Source organism: Rhyacophila brunnea, unplaced genomic scaffold, assembly GCF_057557595.1.
Source record: "Rhyacophila brunnea isolate RB1 unplaced genomic scaffold, BYU_Rbru_1.0 scaffold_17, whole genome shotgun sequence".
Taxonomy (NCBI): domain Eukaryota; kingdom Metazoa; phylum Arthropoda; class Insecta; order Trichoptera; family Rhyacophilidae; genus Rhyacophila; species Rhyacophila brunnea.
This window is the reverse complement of record NW_028232827.1, coordinates 17993286-18012610: the sequence shown is the minus strand read 5'-3', so window position 1 is coordinate 18012610 and position 19325 is coordinate 17993286. Positions and strand designations below refer to the sequence as shown.

The 19325-nt window shown below is 31.3% G+C and overlaps 1 protein-coding gene across 8 annotated transcripts in view; it reads left to right on the top strand.

Moving 5' to 3' along the window:
- LOC147073790 (UNC93-like protein) overlaps positions 1-19325 on the top strand; it is a 99475-nt gene that overhangs the window by 45941 nt on the left and 34209 nt on the right. For all 8 annotated transcript variants that reach the window (XM_085944562.1, XM_085944566.1, XM_085944564.1 and 5 more), the window contains 2 exons: positions 10741-10933; positions 11810-11969. In XM_085944562.1, coding sequence (XP_085800688.1) covers positions 10741-10933; positions 11810-11969 — 353 coding nt within the window. The remainder of the gene's footprint in view (positions 1-10740; positions 10934-11809; positions 11970-19325) is intronic.

Sequence of the window (19325 nt, the reverse complement as noted above, 5' to 3'; positions counted from 1 at the left end):
ATCAGAAAATAAAATTCATATCATTGGAAAATATAATCGCTTCAAAAACTTAATATAATATGGCATAATAATATTTGATGTAGTATCCATATTACTATGACTATTTTTGGTACGTCCCTGCGCTGAGACTTTGGAGCAATGTATACCGCCCCATTAATCTTTCGCTCCATTCATCTTTCGTTAAAAGCTCTGCATACAATGAATAGTCCAGAGATCGCGCCCAAAATGACGTTTATTCGCAAAGCTTTCAATTTTTGGATGTTTCTGGTAATTGAATTGATAGTTAGCTTTCAAATAAGATACCATTTAATATTAATTCCCTAATTGATTACTAGAATGTCGTTTTATATTCAGTCTAGCATTGTTTATTAATTATTGTAATGTCGTTTAATATTCAAACTATAAATGCAGATATAAACGCTAATAATAATTGTCGTAACAATATTTTAAAATTAAATTCTTTTAAAACCATATTATTATGGATGTAATGCCAGTATTTTAACAATCTATTATTGTAATTCTGGATGATTTTAAAAGCAGTTAAATTAGATAAAACTTTAATATTAAAATGCAAGGCACATAAGGTTAAAGTTAAACTTTTTACTTCATAATAGTAAGTGGTGAAGAGAATATGAATATAATTATAGATTTTTAGATAAAATGTAATATGTATAATAATAATATCATATTCTCTATTATAGATAGGTTTATGTATTTCTATTATTTCAGCGCGCAGATACATCAAGGGTGTAATTAAAATTGGAACATATTGTTTGAAATTAAAATGTATTCACTTAGCGACGTCAGACCCACGACATCAAATTAAATCGAAACCCACTTTGCATCACACTGCCCCAATGACATATCAATGTCATTGCACTGCCCTGATACATATTTTTTTCTTTTTTTTAATATAATATGACTTTTATTTTTTAATGATTATTGAGATTCACTTTAACGGAAAATTTGTTGTACCGCGCATAAAGCCGGTTAACATTAAAAAATTGTTTTGATGCTTCAATCAACGCAAGTTCATAACTTAGTGACCATGCAATTAGGTATGAAATACCTCTGCCATGAAAATTAAATATTCTCCATTCGATGTTATAAAATGATATTTTATGACTCTCAACAAAAGCACTACAAACACTGCCAAATATATAGTATTTGATAATGTGTATGTATTTGGCAGTGATTGAAATGTTACGTTTCATGGAAAATTTAGAAATTACATTCTGGTTTGTGAGTTACGAAGAAAATGCTAAATTTATTTTCATTATTTTTTTATTATTAAAGTTTAATACTACACACAACATATTATGCAGAAAAAAATTGACATATCTTATTTTTTTTAAATTATCCTGCAATCCGGTTTGTAAAATCTTGCATTTTAAGCAATAAATTCGGGATATCTACCTCCTTTCCTTCATGAAAGCCAATAATTACATTTTAACCTTATGTTTAATTTTTTTAATAGATGTGTCCAATTATTATAACTTGAGTAATAATATTCTAGCCGCAGTTGGTGTATTGTATGGTCTTCACCTACGTGAGTTGGAGTATCTTTGTGTTATCTCATCTTCTCAATCACTCTCATTCCTGACAATCATGATCATCAGTCTAAAAATAGCATTGGAAACTAGATTACCATTCTCTATTTTATCAAATTCTCTGCAAAATTTGTGGTAAATCCAATTAGTTTTCCAGTAAATAATTCACTAGGTGATTCCACTTGATCAGAAATTTTTATTTGTCTCTTTTACATGGCCTACATTCAAAACGATTATCTTTTGAGACTTTTTAGACCTCAAAGAATAATATATCTGAATAATATCATTATTATGCTGGCTCCATATTTTTATTACTTCAATCATTTTCTTTTATTTGGCTCTTGCTAACCAGAATATTAACACTATGTAATGGAAATAACCAGGTTATGAATTAGGTATAACTTTTCGGTCGTTACGATAATTTGATCTCTATGTATAGACGTTAAACGGGTCATAAGCAATATGGCCATTATCGCGCTTTATGTTTTATTTATTTTTCGCATTCTCCCGAGTCACATATGGACAAACCCAAATACACTATCTTATGCACTTTTTACGAGATTTTTAACACTTTAATCTTTTACGGAATAACTGCTCTATTTACGATCGTAAGTTTCGTTCTAGAAACGTTTATAGTAAGTCCGTATATTGGCTTGCTTTTCAATTCACTTAAAACTGTATGGATGTAGCTATATCTGACTGATTTTCTCTGAGGTATGCTTACATACTACTGGCAGTCTAATTACTAGAAGATATCGGTATCAATGAGATCAATGAGACGCGGTATCAATGAGAATTCTGCAATTGTGGTATTGTCTTGGATATCCCTGGTAACTGTCATAGACATAAGAAATATGAGTTATTCTCACACTGTACCGAACTATTAATTGTCGAACAAGAATTTCTTGTGCACGTGTTAAAACTAACTAACAAGCCTCTCCTGTGCAGTTAATTGCATTTTGAAATGAGAAACGCCCCCGAATTTATCATTTCATCTTTTTACGCCGTGGTGTACAAATATATCAATGTTTTTATTATAAAAATATGTCTATAATGGTCGGGAGTGATCTTAGAATTATTATTAGTAAAATTGTAATTTATTGAAAAGAAGAAAAGGAGGTGTATCTAAAAAGAGAGCCGATACATTATTTAAACACGCGTTGCCGCCATGATAGGTACGTCACTTAGAAGTCTTATATATGCGACTACAGCGACTTACCGATTATCGATGAGATTTTGTTATCGGACAGTAATCTGCCATTGGCTATGCAAAAAAGGAGAGCAATATAAATATATATTCAATCAAATCGCTTCAGATATTGATATATTCCAGTGGCGTGAAGACGAGTTCAGGTAGACGTTATTTTATAAAATTTTAAAATATGTTTCACTTTTCTCGTTGTTTTTTCATGTACTTTCGTATTTTTTCGTGTACCTACCTATTTACTTTTATTTTAATCATGTCTTCTGTTTAATTTTCTTATTATGGAGTAGATAGCATTTGTTTTATCTGTTTTTACATTATATTGTAGTCAACATCTCAAGTTTGTAATGTGTCTTGTTCACCATATAATGTTAATAAAATTGGAATTTTGACTACTTATACATAATTTTTCTATCAATTCATCCCGACAATATTATTATTTAGGAGTGTAATAAAGTTATAAAATCGTTTGTTGGTGGTAAAGCTTTAAAGACTTGACAATACACTCCAGTTACTTTCGTGCATTTGATAAACAAACCCATTTAAATCACACGTGAGACGTTTTCGAGTCTATTATGGGTGTTTTGAGATTTTATTTTATCAGGTGCGAAACACGTGTTTCTGTTTGTATTCAGTCGCTTTTGAGCCTAGCTCGGGGGCGAAGTGTCGCTACGCCAACTGTTTACTGAAACCCAAAGAAATTCCCGCACATACGAATACGCACCAATATACACAAAATATGCCAAACAGAATATATTGTATGTACCTACAATACGTAAATGGAATGCAGAGATACATAAACCGCCCTTTAACTTTATATGCCTTTTATTAAACATGTAAAATACGCTTAGGTTTTCCCTAAACAGCACATTTTAAACACTTGTACGTTATTAATTCAAATAAATGTTCAGTGAGTTTATCGTATTAATTAGAATAAAACACAATATACAATTAATATTAATTCCAAATTTTTATAAGCGTCCAGGACTGGTTTATTTACATGATATTATTCTCAACTAATATGAAGGATACAGCTATTATAATATTACCAAATACAAATCTTCTATTTTTTTTTTTAAATACTTTCGATCAAATCAATTACTTCATCTAATTAATTAAAATGAAATAAAATGTTTAAAATAAAATTTTCACGGTTGTTTATTATTGTACGTAATAGATTTTTGGGTTGTCGAAGTGTTTTCTTCCTTCTTATTTCCTTGACATTTAGGGCTCGTTGCAAAAATTCTCTTAATAATTTTCAAAAGAATGACTTCTTTAATGAACTTAAAACGGTAATAAAAGAAAAAAAAGAACAATATTTAGTTTTCATATATTCGATTGATAATTAATATCTGTAAATTGAATCAGTTAATGTTGTTTTGTCAAACGGACGATACCAGTAGTATTATTAAATTATGAAAAATAAGACATGATGATTTTTAAAAATATTAAACCGAGTACATTATACTGTCAATATTATAAAAAAGACTGCAGCAACTCGGATTGGATACAAGCTACTTTTTGTCACCTATATCTTTTTACAAATTGGTGACTTTCTAATGACATTACTATTATTATTGACCGATACAAGAAATTGTAAAAAGTCTATTTAATATAACGTTCTTCTCTGTGGAGGCCCGTTTGCTACACCTATGAACGGAAATATTAATTTACTTTTTTCTATGCCCTACTAAACTTTTGATATTACTGTCTTAACTTTTTTAATAATCATGCATACAATATAATATGAGCATACTCTTATTATGTTATATTTTTATAATCACTTCTTAACGTATAATGATGGAATTTTCATAGGAAAAATTTACGATGCATTATTTTTTTAATATAGATGTTCAGATAACCAACCATATCATAACTGTCTTGTTAACTGTGCTCTCCATACGACAAAGTCGTTTCCGTTCGTTTTGGTTTTTTTTTTTGTAGTTTTTTTTCCAGAATTATTGCATGTCTGTTCACAAAATAACTAAAATAAACAAACCTTACATACGACTGTATCTTATTGCTAAAAATCAAGGTTCATAATTTTTATAAGCCTATTATTATCTACTTAAAAGCGTATATTCATATAATGTATTATCTTAAATCGTCGACCAAAAACCGAAAAGTGATTGTTTTCTATCAAATAATTTTTTTAATTAGTCCATTAAAATTAATTTCTTTTGTAAACTCTTGCAAGTTGTACATTTTGTTAGGGAATAACTTCATCAGTGGGTCTATTCTATGCTTATCGACCGCTAAAGTGATAAAGTGAAAAATATTATCAAACTTAGGGTAGGTTTGTATCAAAATATTAGCACTTATTGTAACAATTACACGAAGCCGGTTTTTATTGTTGCAATAAGTGCTATATTTTAACAGCACCTATCTTGCTGCTGTTAAAATATCGCACTTATTGCAACAATAAAAACCGGCTTCGTGTAATTGTTACAATACGTGCTAATATTTTGATACAAACCTACCCTAAGTTTGATACTATTTATCAATTTAGTGTTCGATAAGTATAGAATAGACCCACAGGAAGGAATGAGCCCAACATGCGAAGTCAAGGTGACGGGAACAATTCATACCAATAATTACTAAAGCAATAAATTAACAAATAACTACTAATTAATTTTCACTGTTTATTTATAGAATTTATTATTATTATTCTTCTTTTTCTTCGATGGCGCTACAGCTCAAGTCAAGCCCTGACCTCCTCCACCGCTGTCCTTCAGCCGAAACGGTCCTCCGCACGTCTTTTCCAGTTCCTGATTTTTAGTATCTGGTTGGCATCTTTTGTAACATTATCACCCCATCGTGTGCGTGGATTTCCCACTAGCCTTTTCCCTCCTGGGTTTCCTTCGAGGATCTTCTTCGGTATCCGTGACTCAGGCATGCGCTGGACATGGCCTGCCCAGTTTAGCCTCTGGAGTTTTATGAAGTTGGAGAGTTTTGAATCTTGGTATAAGCGGTATAGTTCCGTGTTGTACCTAATTCTCCACTCCCCACCATCATTCATGGGTCCGTATATCCGCCTAAGGATCTTTCTCTCAAAGCAATCCACCATTTCAGCTGCTTTCACATTTAGCGTCCATGACTCGCACTCATATGCAACGACTGTGCGTATGACGGTTTTATAGAGCCGCGTCTTAGTTTTTCTGTGGACATTTCTGGATTTGAATATGGGCAGCAATGAGAAGTACGATTTATTTGCAGTGGTTATTCGGGCTTTTATTTCTTCCAGTTCCTCGTTCTCTTTTGTAATATTGAAACCCAGGTATGTGAACCGGTTGACAACTTCAAATTGATGGTTTCCAAAACTGAAACTTTGGCCCAGCCTACTCTGATTTTGTCAGCTTTGTACCATGACTTTAGTTTTGTTTTCATTTACTCTTAAGCCAATCTCTAGTGCGGCCCTTTGGAGGTAGTCAAATTTTTTCTTCACAATCTGTATAGATCTACCCATCATGTTGAGGTCGTCTGCGTAGCTAACCAATTGGCTCGGTCTGCTTGATATAGTGCCGCTCCTGTTCACTTGAGACTTTCTGATAGCGGATTCGAGGGCTAAGTTGAACAGCATGGGAGCCAATCCGTCTCCTTGCTTAAGACCCCGAGATACTTCAAAGCCCTCCGTCCGTTGACCATTCACCTTCACCTGGGAAAGTGTATTCTGCAGTGTGATTCTAACAAGCCTGACTAGTTTTGGTGGGTTTTCAAAGTCCAGAAGGACAGTGAATAGTTTTTCCCGGTCGATGCTGTCATATGCCTGCTTAAAATCAATAAAGAGCTGATAAATGTCCACATCGAATTCCCAGTATTTGGCGAACTGTGAAGAGCTGATCCGTTGTAGACCTTCCTGCCCTGAAGCCAGCTTGATATTCACTTACTATGTTTTCCGCGTAACCTTCCAGTTTTGTCTTCAGGATCATTGTGAATACCTTATAACTTGTGCTCAGGAGTGATATCCCTCTAAAATTTTCACATCGCAGTCTGTCTCCTTTTTTATATATTGGACAGATAACGCTGATCTGCCAATCCGCTGGAATGCTTTCGGACTCCCAAATTTTAAGCATTAACTCATGCACTGCTGCTATTAATCGGTGTCCACCATACTTTAGAAGTTCTGCAGGGATGTTATCGGCTCCTGGTGCTTTATGATTTTTTAGTGTCATAATAGCTCTTTCGGTTTCACTAAGCGTGGGTGGAGAGATGCATGGTTCGTTGCACTGGTGCTGTAGTCGTAGATCCGGTGGAGTATTTTCATCCTGTAAGTTAGGGTTCAAGAGTTCCTTGAAGAATTCCATCCATCTTCGTTTAATTCCTTCTTCATCACCTATAATTTCTCCCATTTTTGTCCGGCATAGGCTGGTGGTGGGTATAAATCCTGACAGTTGACCCCTTTGTATGCGTCTCTCGATCTGTTATTCCTAAAGTCGTTTTCCATTTTAAGCACTGTTGCGTTTAGGTATGCTCGCTTCTTTGTTGTTATAGTCTTGTTGGCCTCTCTTCGCGACTGCTCGTACTTAGCTCTTTTCTCTCTCTTTGGTCTCTCTAAATATATTCGTCTATCTTCATTTCTTTTCTGTATCGCTGCTGAGCAGTCTTCATCAAACCAGTTACTTCTGGTTCTTCTAGGGCTACTGCCTATACTCTTTTCAGCTGAGAGTGCGATAGCATTTTTGATGTTGTTCCAGGCATCTTCAGTGGAGATTGCTGCATCAAATTCAGGAAGATTATCGGTTAGAGAGTCCTGATATTGGCATATAACTTCTGGGTCTTCAAGGCTGTCGATATTTATTTGTGGCGCTCGTTGGTGCTTGTCTGTTTTTCTACATAATATACGGCATCTATAAGACATGCACAGTAGATAATGGTCAGACTCGCAATTGGCGCCTCTATAGCTTCGTACCTTTGTTACACTAGAGGCACTCCTTTTGTCGATCAGTACATGATCGATTTGATTATGGTGTTTGCCATCAAGAGAGGTCCATGTCCACTTGTGTATGTCTTTTCTAGGGAACTGGGTTGAGCTTATAACCATGTTTTTGGATATAGTAAAGTCTATGATCCGATCTCATTGTGTAAACTGTTTTTGCTTATTGTTCCCTGATATATTTGTTCTTTGCCTATTTTTGCATTTAGGTCCCCAATTATAATTTTTATATCATTTGAGGGGGCTTTATCATAGACATCTTCTAATTTATTGTAGAACGTATCTTTTATTAGGTCATCTTTATCTTCTGTTTCTGCGTGTACATTGATGATCGATAGGTTGAAAAATTTAGTTTTTAGTCTGAGTACACATATTCTTTCATTAATTGGGGTAAAATCTAGAATATTGCCTTTTATCTTTTTGTCAACGATAAAGGAAACTCCAAATTCATGGTGACCCTTCTCTTTACTCTTATGTAATACCGTCTGAGATTTTAGGTCGAACGTCCTGCTGCCCATCCATCTAGTTTCTTGGACTGCCAGAACATTAATTTTATATTTGTCTATTTCGGAGATCAGTTCCTTGAGGGCTCCCCTTCTATACAGTGTTCGTGTGTTCCATGTACCAAAAATCAAGTCTATGTTTCGTTTGCAAGATCGTCGTGGAGATGTTGCCGGTTTCCGAGGCTTTGGTTGAGGATTCGTAACAGTTGGGTTTTTACAAGGTAAGGTTATTAACCCCACGCTCAACCCCCTTTTCGGAGGGCCATTTCTTCCTTCTCCGTTAGTCCTGACCACACCTTCCACCAGGCTTGACTACCTGATCTTAGGTATAGTTGCTCAGGCTTCCAGGGTTCACCACGTGGAGGTGGAGATAGGAATTGAGTAGGAAAGGCTATGCGACACTATCAGGATACAGTTTCGTGCGGTACGCATGCACTACCCCGTTAGATACCCTACTAATTAATTATTACTTAGTACTAATTAATTATTTGACATTAAGTCTATAGCATATTAATTAATAAAATATAGACTATTAGGAACCATATTCTTATTCTTATAATATATCGATAGATTTTTGAAAACTTGTTTATATATTTTTAATTTTCTATTTTGTGTTATTTTCACTACAAAAATAAACAAAATACAAGTTAAAAATTAAAATATTATGTTTTCAGAAATAATGGATAGAATAGGGGAGTGGGTTGATTTTTCCTGATGAAATGCAGTGACATCTCTCCCCACTTTTGTCAGAGCTTTATTAAATTTATTATGTTGAGAATTTGCGCGTTCTCTCAATACTCAGACACATTCATATTTAAATAATTCCGATTTATATGTAAACTATTTTCCATCATATTACGTAATATATATTTTTCTATGCAATAATACTAATCAAATGAATAATAAAATATAATGAAGATATCTCATAATTAATTATTATTTGATGTGAAAATATGTTATAATATAATATTATGAGTGAACGCAAAAAATGATAAAAAAATCATTAATAAATCAGTCTATAAAGTATATTAATAATGCGTAATTATTGCACAAATTTATAACCAACTCTGCATCTGAGGTGCTTCAAATTTCAATCAATGTAACTAATCTCTTTGTCTACCGAACTTATTTTTAGTTGATATTGTATGGAGTATCGTACTGCCTCCATTTTGATAGATATATAGAACACAGAACTACACGTAAACCTGTAAACAAGTAAAAAATAACATTGTCTTCTTATAACTGTCATTCAATATTTTTATTTTGATCACTGGAAAATATATTCATTATTATCTTTCAGAAATATATCAATAAATTTAATTATAAAATATTACGTACGTTTAAATTAAAAAATGATTGGTAAAATATTAAAAAAATATGTTCAAGACTATACATTATATAATATCGACTTGTAGTAATTCTAGTAGTTCAAATGTTTTTTTATAACAATAATTTATAATGCGGTTACGGAAAATTGACTGTGTGAACCAAACAATATATTTTATATCCAGATTTCTTTACCATTTCTTTGTTTACATTATATTTTCTTACGTTATTGAGAAATTGATACAATTAAAAATCTCATTTAATTTTTTATAAATATAATATTTTTAAGAAGTTTATGAATTCTTCAGTGTATATTAATTGTCGGTCCCCTTATTCAAATAAATGTAGATATTGTATTATGTAATTAAGCACAAAATAATAGAAAGTTAAATAGTTTGACTATTATATTATATAGTTGGTGGAATAATATCCAAAAAACTTGGTTACATTAAGAAACATAAGATCGTTTTACTCTGTATATAACACTTGTACAATATTCTTTCTTTGCCGTTGTTAATAAAAAGAATATTATACATCGCTCTGTCAACTGTTGTTGATAAAGTCTGTTTTTCTCGTTTTTATTATGAACATCTAAATTTATTGACAATAATAAAATTGTGAAGTTTCAGGCGTATCTCATATTTTATTTCGTTGTTTATGGTTACGCCAAATGATATATGACTACCCATTAAAAAGTTACTTGTGCTAGGTCACATTAACGTAATAACATCATAGCGTCAAATCTCATATCATGAGGCTTTGATATACCTAAATCTACTTCAGAACATTATGGATAACCGTCGTATCAACTAATTTGAAAGGTTTAAGCGTAAATCTATTTTTGTATTCAGTAGATTTATCAACTCATTATTTTTTATATCATAATAACGACGAAATTCACTAGTTTTCATCTATGTAACTGAAGTTATTCAAAGTATCTGAGTTGATTTTAAATTATGTGATACTACGTTCACAAAAATGTAATCTTGTGAATTATTCGTTAAATAAAAAATATTCTACTAATATAATTATACATAAAAAAATCGTATGCGGATTATTAATCATCCCATTTTTTAGTAAGTTTATTTCCAAATATTGATAAATTCAAAGTTCTCAAATTTCATTTCACATTAATAAGGAAAAAATAATACATTTTCAAATTCTCACTTTCTCTTGTTTATTGTTAAATATGATTAAAAATGCATTTTGTATGTTTATTTTCAGTATTAAATTCTGGAAACACCACACACGCAGTGAATGAAAGCGTGATTTGTGGGCCCAACTTCGTGCCTAGTGAGAATCAAGATGCTATTACTCCCCCATCGAGTGAACTCATTCAGATGATTGCAGGAATCTATCTTGGTTGCATGGTTTTGGCTTGCATTATCGTCGCTGTAGGAGTTGATAGTTTGACAAGGTATAGTAGTATAACAGTTAATTTAAAATACTATAAAATAAAAGAAAATATTATAGATTGTATTTTGTCCATATCACTTTGGTAAAATAAATGAACCAAGGTCAATAATTCACTATAGGTACGTATTTTGTCTTACAATAAAAAATCCCACTTTTTTCGTAACGTACCTGTAGATATCTTATTTTTATCGACCTGTAAAAATTACCCGTTATCATTAATTAATGTCAGTTGTGATTGGTAAAAGAGCCAAAAAACAATCGAGTTGAATTGAGAGGTGTGGATGAAAAAAAATTACTATTCTGGATATTTTGACAGCAATTATTCTGATCACGTATCTACTATGATTTTAATCATAAAGCTAGTTATTTTGCTTGCAAAATTCATTTAAAATATAAAATTCATTGCAAAATCAGTATATAATTTGGATTATTTCAAATAAGGCTTTCAATATTAACTAATCTGTTTAATTACATCCTATTTTGCCATTTTCATTTCTTAATGTGTGTGTACTCATTAAATATGTATATCTGTCAACTCAAATATTATGTGTGCAATAATAGTATTATGTTGGTATTTATGGAATTTATAGTAAGTCAATCATTTAGTCCATCCTTTGTGGTCTTTAAGTACTTCATTATTTTGTAATGCCTTGAGATTACACACCAATGAAAATAAAAAAAATCGTGATATTATGGATAACCTGCATATACTATTGAAAAATAATTTTATTGTAGGAAATAATTCGAGACCCATTTAATATACCAATCGAGATTTTAGGCAAGAACTCCTGGTTCAGGGAAACCACCTTACTGGAAATGATGATTGGTTTCTCCCCTAATCGATTCTATTAATTATGAATATGTTTTATTATTATAGGTATAGCAAAGTTCGTGAAGGTTCAGGTACTGGACTTACTGGAATGCAGCTTCTAGCTATCACAATGAAACTACTTAAAGAGAAAAACCAATTACTCTTACTTGTTATCACGGCCTGGCTAGGACTTGGGCAAGCATTTTTGGGAGCTGATTACACTGCGGTAAGATATTATTTAAATTTAAATTGATTTTTTTTATTATTTTTTTTATTCTTAATCCTCATCCGCTTTCCGCAGCCTAGCTTGCCTGTTTTCAAGCCTATCGGTAAGGCCTTTAAATATTGCCGACACCAACATTGATCCCTCCAAACCAACCCGCCCCGCCTGAGCATTCTTAATCGAGCGTATCACGATACTCTACGTTTGGTGTGAAGTATCAGCAGTTTTTTACACCTGGGAATGTCTCAGGACTAGATACCCAAGACTAAGATAGCCACGTACTCAAGCAAGCATGCTTTGAGTGAATTTATGGAGACTTTCTTATGAAAAGTGCCCACGGGAGAGAAAAACACGGCGAACTAACAAAAATAAAATATTCTAAATAATAAATATATATTTCAAAAAACAAATCTAAAACATTATGAGCATGCAAAAAAATGTAAAGAGATCTTCATATCCGCATAAAGATGCTGCATTCCGCATAAAAACGCATTCAATTGGCTTTTTTGTTACCAGGTCGAATGTCAGACTTGACACTGACTTGAGCATATCTTTCCTTTCGGAGTACATTCTCGTATATTCCCAGAGGATGTGGTTTGCACCATGTAGTCAAGTATATGGAAGACACCTAATAACCTAAAAGGTTTCTCTACAATAGACTGGAAGGAAAAGAGCAACATAGATAATTAATTAGTGGTTGAAGTATACAAAAACAGAATCGCATTGGGTTGTGGTACAAATGATAATATTAACGAGAGGGTCACTAAAGAAGCAGAAGTTGTTAAGTTAATTGGTTGTTTTATTAAATTTGATAGAACATTATTTTTTTCTTTAAAATGAAGTGTAGTATAAAACAATAACAGCACTTTGTGATTTTGTTGTTTTTTTTTCCAATATCTCGTAGAATTTTGTAACTCAATTAAAATTGGCTACGAGTTTTATGAGTTTTACCGATCAATATTTATTTATTGCCAATAATATTATTAATAAAATCTACAATATAATATATAATAATGTATATATATTAATATTATTTATTTGTCGAGTAGGCTATTTTTATAAACCTCTTTATTTAGCAATAAAGTGCATGAGAATGAAAAATTCTACAATTTATAACTCTTAGTCTTTATTACGTAACTATTTATGATAAAGTCGTGGTTTAAATTCAAAAGCTCCGACGTAGTTTAAAGCTCTCGTGAATCATTCTATTCTCAATAGTTTATCATTACAAATGCATCAAAAATGCGGCAAAGCATTAATTTGAACCATCGACTCCATAAAAATGTCTCTCTCACTATTGCAATATCAGACAAATTCTGTGTAAGCTTTATTTCTATAATTTATTAACTCTATTATTTTTCAATATCAATTTATACGTAGGTACATTATTTATTATTGCATTTATTTTGTCATGTAATTTTACGGTACTATGACTAAATGAGTTTTATAAATTATTTACAATATTTATGTAATGTAATTAATTTAAAAAAAACATAGAAGGTACAAAACAAATACTTAATTATTAAATAAGAAGTAAGAAATATGAGGAGGACGTCGATTTAATTCAACGTCTGACGTAGTCGGTATATTGATGCAATTGGCGCTAATTCTAAATCTATTTATAGTTTAAATTAACGTAGAATACGGTGATTTTTTCATAAAAAAACATATAATGATTTTTTTGTTTCACACATAGCAACTTGTATCGTGTGGTATAGAGTTACCCAACCATTGTTCACTGATGTCCACACAATTCTACGATTAACTGCAATTACTTGGTGAATAAAATATTGTGTGACTTATATCGCGGCGATAAAATTCGCTGCCAGTGAAATGGGTATACTTAAATGTTTTCTATGCTACAACTGTCATACTATTCAACATTACTTCAATGTATTTATACGAAATCCAAAATATAAGAGTAACATAACGTGGTATTGGAATGTGCATGTTTGACATAAAACTAATGAATAAAAATGCACAAGAAAGTACGCGATGTAATAGTGGTCGACAAGCTGATAAAATGCCAATAAGTTGAAGTTCTGTGGATAACGGCTAGACAGTAACACAACTATTGTTATACATTCTGCTCTAACCCCAGCTGGATAGACGAACTCATCAAGTTTTGTAAACATACGTAGCTGTATAGAATTTGACATTAAGAAAAGTGCAGAGTGCCGAGAATAATTCTAATGAAGACCTTCATCCAGTAGTGGATCAACCCCGTTTAATGATTAGGATCAATATTAATAAACAACTTACTATATTATAATACTTAGTATCTATTATATTAATATTATCGACCGAGGGTACTTGATGGAATTTGAATTTAAATTCTAAAGGATATAAGTTTTGCATAATTCTATTTGAGTCGTTTCTCGCAACCCGGGTTTCAGCTATCAGCATCTTCATGCTCATATACACTCACCAATATAAAATACACACTAAAATACAGTTTTATATTATAAGTTAGAATTATCTGTATTCGTTGTCAGTACAAAACTTAAACGCATTAGAACATAGTATATATATTGAATATAGATCATTCATTCATTATGTTTTATTTTAAAAGATAACTAAAGGATATATATACTATTTTTATTCGCCACTGAAGAGCCATTGAAAGAATATTGCATCGTGTAATATATAGATGCGATTATAAAATGGTTTCATCTAATATTCCCGTACTATCTTCTCCTTTTCATATTACAGTTTTCATATATTAAGTTTTATCGGCGTACTTTCTACAAGTATTTCCATTGCAATTTATAAAACATCCAAGGAATTCAAACTTTTTCCATGTATCTCATGTCATGTATGTGAATATTATTATATTAATAAAAAACATATCACTCCTACAAATCAATGATTCACAACCTGTCATGATATTTATGACAGCTCACCAATTGAATAAAATATGTGAAAAAATCCTATAGTATCATAATAATTTACATAGACTAGTAAACCTTCGTACCTATGTACAGTAAGGAGACCACATTCATTTCTCAATAAAATACCTAAAAATATAATCTACGCACATAATAAAAATACCAGAATACAAGGTAAATATACAATGTGATGTAAGTAAATTAAAAATACAATCATTTCGTATAAATGTATATTATATATTCAAAAAAAAAAATATGAATAATTCTAATAATGACAGTTTCATTATGAGATATTTGATATCAATAAATTTTAATTAATGTTCGTATTGACTATAATAAAATTGAAACATTGCTGTCGATAATGCTACACGAACAATGGGTTATTTTTTATCTCAATATTATACGGCCATCTTTTTCTGGTACTGTGATAGAGCGACATGTAATACGTACAATTTACATATCACCATTTCCGGTGGTTGTGGTTAGTGGTCGTATCTGCGTCTACTGAAAGAGTGGTTACTATTTCCGGAGACCTTACATAAACGTGTTTCATTAAAGAAGTAAATATGACTTAAGATGATGTAAACTTTGTCCGTTTAATTTTAATATATTTTTTTAATTACAGAGAAAAAAATATCTTCAAGTAAATATAGCGTCTTTAATAATATTTTTAATTTAAGATATAAATTATTCTGCCGCAACGTCGCTAAAATTAATTTAGATGTGACCGCAATACGCAAGAAAATTTATATTAAAACTTCTTAAAATTAATATTATTAAAATTTGATGTCAATATTATTTTGTGAACCTCTTTGCTTTATTGTAACTGGCCAGTTTCCAAAAATGTATCCACAAATTGTAGAATATCTTACTGGGTTAAAACAATTACCGTAAATTTTGGTCGATTAGGAAAATTTACTTAACATTTACATTGTAACTTTGTATTTTTAAATTCACCAGCACACCATTGAATCATAAATATATATAGTATTTTTCTATACATATATTATCACAAAAAAAATACTGAATACATTATATACTGTTTACATTTTGTTTGTTTATTACCGTATGACAATTTATACTTATAACCCTTTATCTTGAGTACGTCAAAGGATTGATTTTCATCAATATGAAAGAATACTTAGTTTCGGGAGCACATGTGTTCACAATAAATTACTACACTGAATGGCTATTTCAGTTTTCAACGAAACTTAAAAAAATCGTCTGTCAACTATAATTAAAATTGAATTAGGTAGGTATTTTCTTTACCACTTCTTTTGTGTCTTTCGGTATCTTCAATCACACTGACTGTAACCAAATATACTTAGCACCCTCATTATACACAAAAAATATACATTAAAATTCTAATGGATTTAAGTTTTATACTATTCTATTTGAGTCGTTTTTTTGCGACCCGGGTTTTGCCTTTTGGCATCTTCAGGCACTGTGTACACTCATCAAAAGACAAATACACACTGACAACGAATTCGTTCCTGAAGATGCCGAAACGACTCAAATGGAATAGTACAAAACTAAAATCCATTAGAATTTAAATTCAAATTTCATCAAGTACCTTTGGTCGATAGTATTAATATTATAAATATACATTATTTAAAGAAGTAATTAGAAAATTGTTAGAAGTTTTAGAAGTTCAGTAATAGTTGAATTTTAGATAAATATCCACTATGAATGCATTTAATAATGACAAGCTAGATCCAACGTGATTTCTTCTCTTTTATAATGCCAAAGGTGCATGGTCCGTTTTTTCATCCCCTCGTTACTCTCAAAATAACACCCAATATCCTCAATAAGCATCCTTGAAGCTTGTTATACGATTGTTGCGACACTTTTTACGTACTACAATTACTGTAATACAACACCAAGGTATTGTTTATGGTTTTAACTTAGTTAAGTCATGAATATTAGACATTACGCATCGAGTTGAATGTTACTTCAGCCATTGCCTTCTGAATTGCGAAGTGTCAAATCCCGAAACGTGTATTTAACGTTGTTGACACTCAACATACATCAGAATTACGATAGATGCTATACTGGTGCCTAAATTAATTATATAATCATTGTACTCACGAAGCCTGAACAACAATTGAAAATAAATTTATATTGAACATACATAGCTTAAAAACACCTCAGATATACCTATACCTACTAGAAAAAATGAAAAAATTACATTTGAAAAAAATACGACGTGGTATCGCGTCAATATGCTTAAACAAATTAAGATACTGGCCTCCTACTCCTCCGGTTATTTTGGTTTGTTTTCAAGTTACTTATGTATGTGAAAATTTATGAAAATATGAATAATAAGGTATATTCAATAACCGTTTTATTTATTGTTATGTTATAAAAGAAAGACCTTCTTTTTATAAAAGAGCATTGATAATCTTTTACCCGTATCGCTGTTTCTATATTTTACAGAGATATAAAAAAAAGTTTGGCATTCAAATTTAAAGAATACCATTTGATCTCAAAGGTCGATGCGTAATAGTACTCGTATTTATCTTCAAAGAAGACATAAGTTTTTTGTAATTCAAAAGGAATCAAATAAAAGAACTTTTTTATATGACCTGATAAAAACCCTTTTAATCCGTTTCGATGTCACATACTCAGAAATCTCTTATTATTTTTCCGTATCGCAAGTGAAATAATTTCTTCTCCCTTAAGATTTAAACCTAAGTATTCACTTGAAATAAAATAAACTTAGCCTAGAAGTTTTTTTTAATAGAAGAATTTCTTTTTATTTGTTGAAATTGAATTTAGTTGCTTGAATAAATTCAACGTTATCTGTGTACTTTTTTATTTTGATTTATTAAATCATGTTTATTTTAGTATTTCTTTAATATAAATAATCTACATCATAAATACACAATGAAAATAAATTATCACCATTTCTTGTATTACAACACAATACAGAATCAGCACCTTCACAGAATATTCTCAATCTCCCCATAGCATAGCCCAGTATTTTCCAAATATGTTTTTTTATATAAACACCATCATATTTTAGGCCTGCCAAAAGATAAAACTTAGCGATAGGTCACATTCATACTAACCTAATGACACAAACAAAAACGCCGACCTTCAGTTAGTGTTTATGGCAGAGTATGGTTTAACGACATAACTATACAAATCTAGCCTTGTAGTCAATTCTACTTCTCAAATAGCCGTGCGACAACCTCACGACGAGGTACAAACAGAATATATAAGTCCCATGGTCCTAAACTATGGAAGAAGCAGAGAAGAAATGGTCGAAAAAGACCATGAACAGGTAACCAGTAGCGTAATCGTTTAGTATTAGGAAGTAAAATGTATGTTGTTAACCTTTTCTTTGTAAAATGTAATAAAATTTTACGTAAAAAATTTCGCCTCGGAGAATCGAGACTGTTCAAGTGTAATTGGAACGCTGTGACCGCAGACCTCGAAATGACACGCCATGAAATTTCAAATCGATCTATTTCGGAAATAATTTCCGGGAAATCTCCATTAAACTTAGAAAATAAGTTATGGGAGAGATTGTTTACGTAAAATTAAGCAGGTACATGCTTCAATAACTTTTATAGCTATAATGGAAGTGTATGAAAATTGGAAAAGAAAATTGAATATTTATAAATTTATATACTGTATAATTGTAAATAAAGAATTTTAATACTAATTTTATCAATACAAGGTAGAGGCGAACTACCGTTATAAAAATATTGTAAACGCGTATCTATATCTATAGACGCGTAATTATAATTATAGATTTTGTTAATGCTATAACTTGCTAACTATAATGAATATTGTAAAAGTAACAATTGGAAAAACTTGAGATTCTGGTATAGATGGGTTTCTACCCATAAACAATAATAAATCTTAATTGCCTCCTAAGTAATAAAAGAATCAAATACTGCGACTAAAAACACAAACTGGCGCGTGACCTTGAACCTTAACTGAATTCTGTTCGACTAGAATTTACGGCCCGGCTGTGTTGAGTTGCCAGATAAAAATAGATTCAAGGTTACGTTTAGATTACTATGGAAAAGCCACTATTAAGGACGAAATAAATTTGTAGTCGCTTGTAAATAACATCTTGTTAGGATTAAGCATTTATATATTTAAGTTGAAATGTTAAGTATAATATTATAGTGTTTTCACGTAATAATGTTCGTCCGAAAGGTAAATATCGAATGAAACGTTTTCTGCGGCTCCAAATAGTTTTATTAAAACTTAGTAAAATTCTATTGGCCTAAAAAGGCCAAGAGTGGTGGAAAGGACTAGTACGTGGGTGTCGACCTTTCGTTTTGACATTTTAAATTTAAAGACTGCCATTCCCTTATTTAGTACACGAGTACCTATTCTGATACCTCGTTGGAAAGCTAAAAACTTTCCCCTCCGTTTGAACACGAAAAATCATATAAAATCAACTATTTTGCTGACGTCACCGTAACTACGTATTTAAAGGACATGTTCTAGA